Here is a 13,111-nt window from a genome sequence, read left to right as displayed (position 1 = left end):
ATAATTGTTGAAATTCATAATCTTTATTTATTAAACAACAACAATATACCCACCGTAATTCCACAAGTGGGGAAACAATTTGCTACTTTGAAGTAAAAATAAGATCAATACAGAAAAGGTAAAAGAAAAGTGATGCTCAAAGACTCAAATGGGAGGAAGAAGAAGTACTCCACTTAATTTGGAAGAGCTCTCCAGATATTTTGCCTTTGATTCCCACATGGCCAAGAATACCTTTATTTTGGATTTTGCACTTTTTCATGTTTTTTAACAGGGTCCACTAAGAATCCATGGTAAGATATTTTTACTCGATTAACTTATCCCAATTCCCATTCCAAGAGATAGCGTGGCCTAAAATTGTTCCCACTCATGTCCTATTCACATGAATACATAATCATGTCATCTCTGTTTCACATGCTGCAAGCACAAATAATAGCTAATCTTTAGTCTATCTACACTTCCTGACCTCTATATAAAGCACAAGAAAGAGGCAGGGATGGCACCCAAAACCTATGCATCTACGCTTCTAAGACTAAAGGAAATCCCTTCATTTCTATTTCTTCATAAATTTCAAGAAATGGAAGACACTTCAAACCTCAATCGCCACCGTCAAACCTTAGCCAAATCCCAATCCCGTAAGAGTAATAAGCACCGGGTTAGTAGTAGGGCCGATAGCTCAGTCGTAGAAAGCTTCACGGAAGAGAACGGTTACAGTATGGAGGAAGGTGACTCTCAGATGTGGAACAACTTCTCCAATAACTATAGACAGGTGCAGTCGGTGTTGGATCAAAACAGATTGTTGATTCAGCAGGTTAACGAGAACCATCAATCAAGAACGCACAACAGTATGGTGCAGAACGTGGGCCTAATTCAGGAACTCAACGACAACATCTCAAAGGTTGCTTCTCTCTATTCTGATTTCAATACAGATTTCACAACCATGGTCCATCAGCGAAAGAATGGCATTTGAGACATGATCAATAGCCACTACAGAGGCTTCTTAAGTTTCTATATCTTCAATAGTAATTTAATTAACTTCCTTCTCTCCAGCAAGTTGGATTAAAGACTCTAGCTTGAAATATCGGAATAATTAATGCTTAGACCGCGCTGTATGTTATTTAGTAAGAATTGATATACAATCCCATGTTGCTCTGTCATCAAGAAATTCTTGATGAGATCAAACGTTGCGAAAGATATTATACTTCTCTAACTCATTTTGGGTGACATTCTTCATTGGACATAAAGTTTAAAAAGCAAATGAACATGCTTGACTTACGTGAAGTGCTAGAATTAATATTTCTACTACTAATAATTGGGTGAGAAATTTTAAGAACTTTATATGTCCCTTCATATTTCTTGATTCAAATAAAAAATCCAGATTTTTTATCAATCGAATTAAAGAGACAGAGAGATCACGAGATGAATGGTACTTTGGTCGCGAAGGTGAAAAATCGAGTCTTACCTTAGTGAGGCTGAGAGATTAAAAGATGCTAGAATGGAAAAACAAAATGGGGAAGAAAGAGGTCGTATAGTTGCGACTTGCGGGAACAATCAGAAAGTTCCAATAACCAGCAGTCGAAATTTGCATAAACTTCGTCAAATATAACTTATTTCCTTGAGTACATCGCGAATTAACTAATTACCAACAACCAACTATTGAAATTTAAATAGCTAGCAAATAAAATATTTATTTAACTATTTTTAATGGATGACCGTCGGAAACTGAATTCAAAGGAATCAGTGTCAGTGCTCCTTGAAGCCAATTCGTGCATAAACATAGAAGGATTCTGACTAATAAGAACACTTTTCAGTTCTTTTCCTTGTGTATTATAAGCAATGAAGTACTGAAAACTTTTTGGTCATCCAATCTGCGGCTTTATCCTCAATGCCATTTAATTATTATTACTATGTCAAGCTTCCATGGGCTAATATGTCAGAACCTAGAACAATCCCAATTCCAATTGGTTCCCTTATATAACTCCGTATCATTTTATAGGTAGTTCAGGATTTCATTCCTAGAGAGTCCGGACTATTTAAAATTTTGAGACTAGAGCTCTAACAATTTTGTTCCAAAATGCGAGTAACACTTGTATGAGACGAGAACATAGAAACATCGATGTGTTTAATATCTGGTGTTGATCCGCTTTTGTTACCCCAAAGATAGACGTATACTTTAGCATCTGAAACAAGCACTTTCTTTCCTATGGCTCAAACTCTATATATTTAATTGAATGTTTTACAAAAGTATATATTTGTACAAGTCTATTATTGTCACAAACGAGAAGATTATGCAGTGATAATCTGTCCCCGCTGAGTTAAATCTTGTATTTGGCTCTGTGTTATCCTTATAGACATATTGTAAGAGTTAAGCACATTAAAAAAATCATTGCAGGAACCCTTTAAAAAAAAAAATGAACAGTACAAAATTAGAGGAAAAGGGTACATCTTAAAGCGCTACTCTCAATGATAGCAGATAAATGATCATTGTATGAATTAGTTGTTAAATGAGTTGTATTAGTCACTAATGAGCTATAATAGTTAGTCACTAAGTCTGTTCATTGAATGTCTGTCACGACTCAATTTCACAAAGTCATGCGGGTACCTATCCTTTTAATCTCGGTAGGCGAATCCTTAACTTAACATTCACCAATAATAGAAAAATAGTGGAAGAAAGTAAATGATGTAAGTCTTACGATAATAATATAAATAAGTGCGGAACTAAAAAAAATCCACCCCAATATCTGGTATGCTCATACAAGAGCATCTAATCCAAATACTACAAGTCAGAATAATAATACATAAATAGTCTGAGAATCATGTCTCAGAAAGGAAAACAAGACATAATAACAGGAAGAGTCTTCGAGCAGCGAATGTCCTCATGCTCACCCTGAAGAGACTCGAATCAGCAATCCTCGAATATCAGCCACGAGGAGTAAAAGTGGATCCAACCTGGTACTCTGCATTCATAAAAAATGCAACAGTGCAGGTTAATACAAACAACAAGTACTGGTAGGTATCATAGGCTGACTAAGACTAGCTAACGTATATAAAGACAACAAAGCAAGATAAACACGTAAAGCAATAAGGTACAAGTCAACATGAATCCATATCCACGGTACAAGTCATCACCTATGCAATAGCATCTAAGCCCACCTGTGCCAAGTCTCAGTATAACCAATCTGAACCAGTACATCACAATTATATCACAATAAGTCATCACGTATGTTATAGCATCTAAACCCAATTGTACCGAATCTCAGTATAGCCATTCCGAACCAGTATATCACAATCATATCACAGGAAACCAAAAGGTACAATGCAATGCAATAATGTATGAATGATGAATGCAATGAATATGTACATATGTACTCCGACAGATGGAACATCACATCTTGATAGCACAACCCATGGGGGACCCGCGCAGTTCATGTACCACTCATTACTGCAACAACCTTGACGACGGGTATTGTCTCGATCCCGACAAGAGACCTTGGGCATCCAGTACTCATTCGTTCCCGGCAAGAGACCTAGGGAAACGCACACTCATTCCGCTCCGGTAAATGACCTCGGATCACGACCCTCATCTTTTTTTTACACTCTCCGACAAAGACCTTGGAGGCTACACTCTCTCACTTATCATCATCAGTACCATAACCATGCAATATCAATGTATCATGGAAATGAGTATGAATACAATGCAATGTAATATTAACAACCAATTCAATCCCAAACAGTACCACACATGGAACACAAGTAATATCAATAATAAGGCTACACAATAAGCCACAATGGAATCACAATTCTCATCTCAATATCAATCAAGTAAAGTACCGCAATAACATAGCCATGATATATCACTAATCACCAATATCCGATGTCTCAACGTGGCAACGAGCCAATAAGTAAATAGAACAAGATAAGTCAACAACGCAACGGGGTGGCTAGCCCCAGAATCACACAACAAGGCCCAACCTAAGACAATATCCAACCCAACTTCATACCCGAAGGTTTAATTGCATTCTCCAACCATATCATCTAAACATACGGTTTGCTAACTGAAATCTCACCATAAGGTAAACCATAACCTACCTGGAAAGCCGAACAACAAATCTCCAATAGTCAAACCTTAGTCTTGCCCTTCCTTTGTGCCTCGTGATAATGAAAGTCTAGTCGTAATCGGATTAGGAAATTAGAATAAAAAAGAATCATTATTCAAACCTTACTCCTATTCAATACCCAAATCCCAACCCATGGAATGGGGTTTATGAGCTACAAAGAGGAAATTAGGAATCTACAAGTCTCAACATGAAATTGATGCTCTAGGTGATTAATTCCCATCAATTATAAGCTAGAAGAACTCATGAATTACTCAAATTCGTTTCCAGGCAAAACCCCCAAATTTGGGTATGAACGCTAAATTCCAATTCCATAAATTAGTCACTAATTAGGAAGGAATCATGCAATAATAGTTATAATCATCAATTCCATACTTAATCAAGCCTAATCCACCAACAAATCAAGGTTTTATAATTAACAACTTATTCAAGAAAGAAACCCAAAACCCTCTCTTTTTCTTCCAAGTTCTATGGAGTTACGACCATGAATTCTTACTTAGGAAAGGTAAATGAAAGAGACTAAGATTAGGGAACTTACCCTCAACTTCGATGATCAAAACCTCTTAGAGTCTCCTCCCAAACAAGCTCAATAACATAGAAATTGGTACATGGAAGTAACTCTCGGATCCTAGGGGTTTTTCTAACTCAGAGCTACAGTGCCCTCATCGTGATCACAGTCCTACATCACGCGATCGCGAAGCATCGCGGTACACCCCTCTCACCAACGCGCCTTCTCGCGATCACGGACCACCACCACCTGATCGCGAGGCCCCACCTTCCCAACTGGTATGATCACATCCCCTTTCTTTGCGATCGCGAATAAGGGTACCAAAATTGGACACCAAATTTTCTGGTTTTTGGCAATAACTTCCCGAAATCCCGAGGCTCATGTGGAATCATCTGCTCGCAAACCAGATATGCGGATATGCATAAAACACGCTATGAACGCACCGGTGCACTCGAAATTTCCAATGGAGGTCTCGTTGACCGAGTCAACCCCCAACGGCCTAATATCAACTTTCCAACCCAAGTCCCAAAACGCACCCGAGTGAATTGGGAACCGAACCAAACATACCTGCATGTTCTAAATGAACATCCGGACCTCTCAAAATTGACTAATTCCTAAAAAAGGTCTGTTTACCCAAAAGTCAACTTTGAGTCAACCCTCTTTTACTTTAAACCTAAATTTCCCATAAAATCACCCAACTCATATCCAAAGACCTTGAGAAGCGTGCCAATGGTCCCCTCGGGTCAAATGTGAGCTAAATAAGCTTGGGAAAGGGTCAAAAGCATCAAAAAGCAATAGCGACCAAACGGATCGTTACATCAGATTCTAATAAAACAATCGCTCGTCCTCGAGTGATAAGGAAGAGAACAGGGAAAGATACCTGAGCCCATAACAACTAGGGATATATCGAACACATATCGGGATTCTCCTAATAGGAAAGATTCTCATCGAACAAAACTGAAACCCAACGAATGATATAGGAACCATCAAAATGGCACTTCTTCAACATAAAACCATGGAAGATCGGATGAACACCTGACCAGTCTGGGGAAAAACTAACTTATAAAACACAGGATCAATACAACGGATAGTCTAAAACAGGCCAATACACCTTGGCTCACTTTACCATTCACAACTCTCTAAACTTAGCTCAAGCTCCAATTCTCATATCTCCGTATTGAAATTTCCCCCAGAACTGATCTTCAAATAAACGAATTGCTTTTTCTCGAATTCTCTAATTTGATAAAACCGCAACTCAGAACGCTCAATAGGTCCCATAAACACTTTCCTAAACCAACACAATCCCTCGAAACATGGCCACAAACCATAGCCCAACCTTAGTCCGACATTAGGTGCAACACCTGATTAACCCTCTGAGTAAACTTTTCAACTGGCCCAACACTGATAATTGTCCCATTCATCAACCACTGACCTATATTAGCCCACGACACAACCGAACATACCAATTCATCCATAAACTATGAAGCCCATTCTACATTGTACCATAGTAACCAAGCTTTCACGTTACTGGCTCTCGTTTCAGTAATTCCCTTCTGCCCTTAACCTCGAAGACACCAATCAACCTCATCGGTCATATCTTTTACTGAAGGTCATGATATAATGCCACCGCAATCCAAACATGACTCAAGTACCCATACTACCTCACCTCAAGTCTTACGAACCTTGATCCCCTGAACCAGATAGCAAGATGCTTTAATGTAATCCTTCAGTTCCCATGTTTCATTTCAAATCACCTTTATCACTATCAACCAACAAACACTCAAATCCAGTCGATCCTTTAAACCAATCATCCATCTAGCCAAAAAAACCACAAAATAATATCAATATTTCTCATCAAATCTAAGTGCAACAACCAGTAACTCATCAAGTCATTAACTCATCACATTCGCCCATAATTGAAGTCATTTCTATCAGTCCATTACTAGCTCCTCAGAAGTTTACAACCCATTCAAATTTACCGATCAAAAGATGCCCATAGCATTCACTCAATAACAGAGTAGTCCTTTAACATCAACAAGCTTATATCAAGAATGAATTTTAGTACCAAACCCTGAGATATCATGTGAACCTATAAGCAGGACTGTTACCAAACCATGCCTAATTATTTACACAATATTCAATACTCCATAATAACCATAGCTCAGACGACCACTTCTATCGGTACCGTTCTGTCATGCCGAGCCTCTTTCAACCTTCACAACCGAACACGAAATTCTCCCTCGCATCAATTACAACCTTATCCTGACAACCATGTCAGATACTAATTTTTCCCTTCCCAATGTCACGAAAAATACTCATGTCTAAGATATTCTACGAATTCTCACTTCACTACATCCTTTCCACAAAAGTCTTCCTTTATGTCCTTATTGTCAACTTCTTTTCTTTATTACATGTGATCACAATACGTTTGCCCAAATTCGATGGTCATTACTGAACTTACACTTGTTCTCACATACCGACGTCTAATACTTTGCTGCTGCTGAATTGTCGACCCACCATTAGTACACCAGTGTCACACACACCACATAAAGCCTTGACGAAGCTGAAGTTTTATCCAAACCGATCATATCATTGAGCAACCCACTATTGTTAAGCCATCAATTCACTTTGTCACATCCGAGCAACCCAACGCTGAAGCATGAAGACCTTGTAACCTTCTAAACTATCTTTCTCATTTCTCATGAACTCCCACAATAAACGAGTCTAGTCGCAACTCCACACAACAACTGAGTCTAATCGCGACTCCACACCCTCGAATCCATAGGCAATAACTAGAGACAAAACTTGATCACGTGTCCGAATAAGAATAACACATCTCATACCATACCACAACATGTCATAGACAACCAATTATATCCGAATTTAAGGATGAGTTTCCACCCTCCATGGGTGATTAAGTTAAGAAAGTCCAGCTACCAATTGGAATCGACTAGATACCAATTTGAATAAAGTGGCACAAAAGAATGAAATAACGTGAAGTTTCATAAATGTCCTATCGCCTCTCGCAGATAGATATAGAGTTCATCATACCGATCCATGAGACTCTACCAGACACGCTCTTGAATTATAGACCGGGTAACCTAGAGCTCTGATACCAACTTGTCATGACCCAATTTCACTAAGTCGTGCGTGCACCTATTTTTTTCACCTCGGTATACGAACCTTTAACTCAGTATTAACCAATAATAGAAAAGTAGAGGAAGAAAGTAAATAATGTAAGTCTCATGATAATAATATAAATAAGTACGAAAGTAAAAGAAATCCAACTAAGTATCTGGTCTGGTCATACAAGAGCATCTAATCCAAATACTACAAGTCTGAATAATAATAAATAAATAGTCTCATAATCATGTCTCAGAATGGAAGACAAGACATAATAATAGGAAGAGTCTCCGGGCAGCGAACGTCCTCATGCTCGCCCTGAAAAGACTCGAATCAGCAATCCTCGAATATCAGCCACGAGGAGTAAAAGTGGATCCAACCTGGTACTCTGCATTCATAAAAGAATAACAGTGCAGGTTAATACAAACAATAAGTACTGGTAGGTATCATAGGCTGACTAAGACTAGCTAACGTATATAAAAACAACAAAGCAAGATAAACACGTAAAGCAATAAGGTACAAGTCAACACGAATCATATCCACGGTACAAGTCATCACCCACGCAATAGCATCTAAGCCCAACTGTGCCAAGTCTCAGTATAATCAATCTGAACCAGTACATCACAATCATATCACAAGAAGTCATGACGTATGTTATAACATTTAAACCCAATTGTACCAAGTTTCAGTATAACTGTTCCGAACCAAAATATCACAACACATCACAGGGAATCAAAAGGTACAATGCAATGCAACAATGTATGAATGATGAATGCAATGCATATGCACCGTACACATGTACCCTGACAAATAGAACATCACATCTCGGAAGCACAACCCATGGGGGACCCGTGAAGTCCATGCATCACTCGTCCTGGCAATAACCTCTGCGACGAGCACTCTCTCGATCCCAACAAGAGACCTCAGGCATCGAGCACTTATTGATTCCCGAAAAGAGACCTCGAGCAATGTACACTGATTCCACTCAGGTAAATGACCTCGGATCACAGACTCTCATCTTTCTTTTACGCTCTCCGGTAAAGACCTCGGAGGCTACACTCTCTCACTTATCATCATCAGTACTATAACCATGCAATATCAATGTATCATGAAAATGAGTAAGAATACGATGAAATGTAATATCAACAACAAAATCAATGCCAAACAGTACCACACATGAAACACAAGTAATATCAATAATAAGGCTACACAATAAGCCACAATGGAATAATAATTATCATCTCAATATCAATCAAGTAAAGTACCGCAATATCATATCCATGATATATCACTAATCACCAATATCCGATGTCTCAACGTGGCAACTGTTACACCTCGGAAAATTTTTCGTTGATGCACAAGTGAATAGGCTAGTGAAGAGTACTAGCATATGATATTTCAATAAGTAAGAAATGACATTCGATGACCCTAGTTAAGATTTCAAAGATGTTAGAGATGGGGGAAGAAAGTTGGCCAAGAGAAGGCAAGGCATACGATAGGTAACGGAAAGAAATTAAGAGTAACGAGATAACGAGGACTTAATGATGTCTTGGAGAAGAGTGATAACGTCCCTAAGATTGGTATGGAGGTGTTGAACAAGTGCTAAGAAGGTTCCATAAGGATTCGAGATCAAACGAAGTAGCGAGAACAAGTTCAGTGGACTGATGGGTTATACGGCTCATTATACGGACCGTATAATGTTATACGGAACGTATAATGGACCACAGAACCATCACAGTGAAGATCACTCACTGTTGGGATTATACGGACCGTATAAATTTATACAGCCCGTATAATGGATCGTATAAATTTATACGGCCCGTATAATGGACCGTATAATGGTCACAGAAACGAGTTGAGGAAAGATCCATTTCACGATCCCTTATATGGAATGTATAAATTTAAACGGCCCATATAATGGACCGTATAATGTCCCCGACAGATCAGATTTTAGGTTATTAAAAAGGGGACCAAGTTCATTATTTCATTTCCATACTTCACCCCTTCTCTCTAAAACATCTCTCTACATTTAATCCACACAAATTCAAGAGATATTAGTGATCATATACATCAAACTAAGTGAATCAAGTGTGAGAAACCCACTAAAGTTCATCCAAAGTGAAACTAGGGTTTTGCTCAAGTGAAGCATTTTCAACCAAGGCTTGTTCCTACAATATCTAAGGTAAGATTTATGGTATTTCTATGTTGTTTATGATATTTGAAAGTTGAAACACTTGGATTATATGAGGAAGTAGGAAATGGGTCATGAATGTGGGAATAGTGTCACTTTGGAGTAATAGCTTTAATTGAGTCATGATTCTTAATGTGTTGTGATATAAATGTGTTATAAATGATGTTAAAAACACGGGATAGGCAATGTATGTGAATGAACGTAGTCATGTGTTATGACCATGGATATGGGTGATTAAAAGTAAATTGAAAAATGTGGGTAATGTGGATGAGTGAAGACTATTGTTATGATATTGTGAATGTATTATTGATTTTTGGGAGTTGATATACGCTATGGGGGAATGTCGTATAAATAAAATAAACGTTGTCCGATTTTCTCTGGTTTTAGTCATGTATGCTAGATATCGATTTCTAATGATAGTATGACTTTAATGAAGGTAGAAACGCGAACGTTGAAAGAGAACGTGCAAGTGGTAAATAGTTGAACGGAAAGGTATGTAAGGCTAACCCTTCTTTCATAAGGCATGGTTCTTTGGCCAAACATCTGAATCTTTTATAAGTCTATGATGTCTTTCAAATGATTCGATCTCCCGAGCTATTGAGCCCACGATTCTTGATATGCTACGATTTTACTAAGTTCCTCATCTGACGAGTAAGCCTATAAAGATAGATTATAATGGTAATAGCGATGACAATGACAATGACGATGACGACGATGATAGTAATGATAATAGTAAAGAGTCTTGTGAGCTATTATGTATGTGTATCTATGTATGACTATTATGGAACCCCGAGCTTACAAGGCCGGGTAGAATATGTATATGATTATGTAACGCGCGCACACCTCTGCAGAGGGTACGGATAACCCTGAAACCTTGGTAGGGCCAGGTATGTGTGACATTGAGCCTTGGTTGGCCAAGTATGTATGAAACACCGATCCTCCATGGTCGGGTATGCTATGCAAATGCTATGTATATGATATGATTATGTATATGATATAGATATGAGTATGAATACGAATGTGATACGAATATGAATAAGATTATGTATATGAATACGGCGATGAATGCAATGTAAATGAGTACGGATATGAGTATGGGTACGGATATGGATGTATGTACACAAATACGCATTAGAAATGGAAAGTTCCTACGAAAGGTAAGTAGGTGCTTATGACGATGATATATGACCTCCTATCCTATGCTATTCCTTATGTTGTATATTACGCTTCTATATTGATATTGATCATGCTTTACATACTCAGTACATTCTTCGTACTGATGTCCTTTTGTTTGTAGACGCTACGTCATGCCCGCAGGTGCACAGGGAGACAGACTTGATCTATAGCTACATTATCAAGGACTACATAGCGGAGCTCCATTTCATTCGGAGCTATAGCTTTTGGGTACTTATTCTTTTGTGTACATAATTATGGGCACAACGAGGTCCTATCCCTCTTATATGATATGTCATACTCTCCTTAGAGGCTCGTAGACATGTGTATATAGTTAGATATGTTTGGCCTTGTCGGCCTATATTTTGTATATCATTTTGTAGCCTTGTCGGCCTATGTGGCATAGATGCCAATGTTGATATAAAGGTGTTATCGTCCAATGGGACTAGCATGATGGATGAATAGAAATATATGTTTTATCATGTAGCTCACCTAGATGTAAGAGTAAGTGTATGATAAGGGGTGCCCGGGTGGGATAGCACCGGGCGCCCGTCGCGGCCCCTAGTCGGGTGGTGAAAAAAGTGGTATCAGAGCAGTTCTGTTACACCTCGGAAAAGTCCCCGTACATGTACAAGGAATAGAACGTCAAGGGTATGAGTGTGGGGTGTTTTACTAAGCAAGGGGTGATGATTCGTGAATTTTTGGAAATGGAAAAGTTGTAGAATTTCATGCAGCCCAGTGGTCATATAGTGATTTACGGCCCGTAAAGTGATTTACGGACCGTAAACCACCATCGTCCTCCAGCCTTTCAAATTCCAACTTTCTGTTAAAGTGTGGGAATGCTTAAATACGACTTGAAATACGGGCGTAAACTGGTTTACGGACCACCGTAAACCTCGATCGTAAACTGCAATATTCTTCAGCCAACTTCTCTGTTTTGGACATGCTTAAATACGACCAGGGAGGACGGCTCGTAAACCAGTTTACGGCTCGTAAACTGTGGTTTACGACCACTGTTCACCCCGACTGGAATTCATTAAAGATCAAACTTTGAGTTATTAAAAGGGACCAAAGCCTCATTTTATTTCATTTTTCACCCATACAACTCAAGAAAGCTCTAGAACTCTCTCAATACGTCATCCATAGAAATTCAAGTGAGTCAAGGGAAGAAACTAGGATCATCAACACTAAACTTTTGAAACAAGTGAATGAAACCTAGTTGGAAGCCATCTTCTCCAAGAAATCACAAAAGAGGTAAAGGAGGGTTTTGGTGCACAAGGAAGGATTCCACTCTAAGCTTGTTCCAGCACCATCCAAGGTGAGTTTTATGACTTTAGCATGTGGTTTAAAGTATTAGAAGACTAAGACACTTGAAATGTAGAAGAACATAGAAATGGGTCATCATTGAGTGAATAGTGACATAAATGAATGATAGTGGAATTGAACTATGAATATTGAAGTGTTGTGAATACAAGTACGTTATAAATGATGTTTATATCATGAAACAAGCATTAAATGCATGAAAACGCAAGGATGAGCTAGAAGTAGAAATAAGGGAAAATTGGAGGAAAATGGTGGATTTTGCCAAATGTACGTAAATGACGATTGTCGATGATGATATTGCTAGTAATATTATGAATGTTGGGAGTTGATATAAAACATGAGAAAAATGGTATGAGCGAAGGAAGCGTTGTCCGACTGTTCCTAGAATTAGCGATGCGTTCTTGTAGTTAGTTTACTAATGTTGATACGAATTCTCTTATGAAGGTAACGACGTGATATCGACGGAGAACAAGTGAGCGATATCTTAGCTAAACGACCAAGGTATGTGAGGCTACTCCCTTTATTTCAAAGGCATGATCCCTAGCTTACGATTTCATAAATGCTCCCATCTTTTCCTTGCTATCAAAGGTTAAAAAGTCTAAGATTCCGAAGCATGATTTCCTTCTTGATATTCCATAAATGTTTTCCAAGTACTCCTATTTTCCAAAACCAAAGGTTGTG

At 38.4% G+C, this 13,111-nt stretch overlaps 1 protein-coding gene across 1 annotated transcript; it reads left to right on the top strand.

Moving 5' to 3' along the window:
• Positions 1 to 356: 356 nt before the first annotated feature.
• Positions 357 to 1,228, top strand: LOC132610848 (protein EARLY FLOWERING 4-like). Its single transcript, XM_060325255.1, has one exon. It carries the CDS (start codon positions 494 to 496, stop codon positions 965 to 967), a length of 474 nt encoding a protein of 157 aa, XP_060181238.1. The 5' UTR covers positions 357 to 493; the 3' UTR covers positions 968 to 1,228.
• Positions 1,229 to 13,111: the final 11,883 nt, after the last annotated feature.

The sequence above is a fragment of the Lycium barbarum genome, chromosome 9 (genome assembly GCF_019175385.1).
Source record: "Lycium barbarum isolate Lr01 chromosome 9, ASM1917538v2, whole genome shotgun sequence".
Taxonomy (NCBI): domain Eukaryota; kingdom Viridiplantae; phylum Streptophyta; class Magnoliopsida; order Solanales; family Solanaceae; genus Lycium; species Lycium barbarum.
The sequence above is the reverse complement of the archived record's forward strand: the minus strand, read 5'-3'. Positions and strand labels throughout refer to the sequence as shown.

Coding starts and splice junctions, on each gene's coding strand:
- LOC132610848 (XM_060325255.1), top strand. CDS start 494: ATGGCACCCAAAACCTATGCATCTACGCTTCTAAGACTAAAGGAAATC.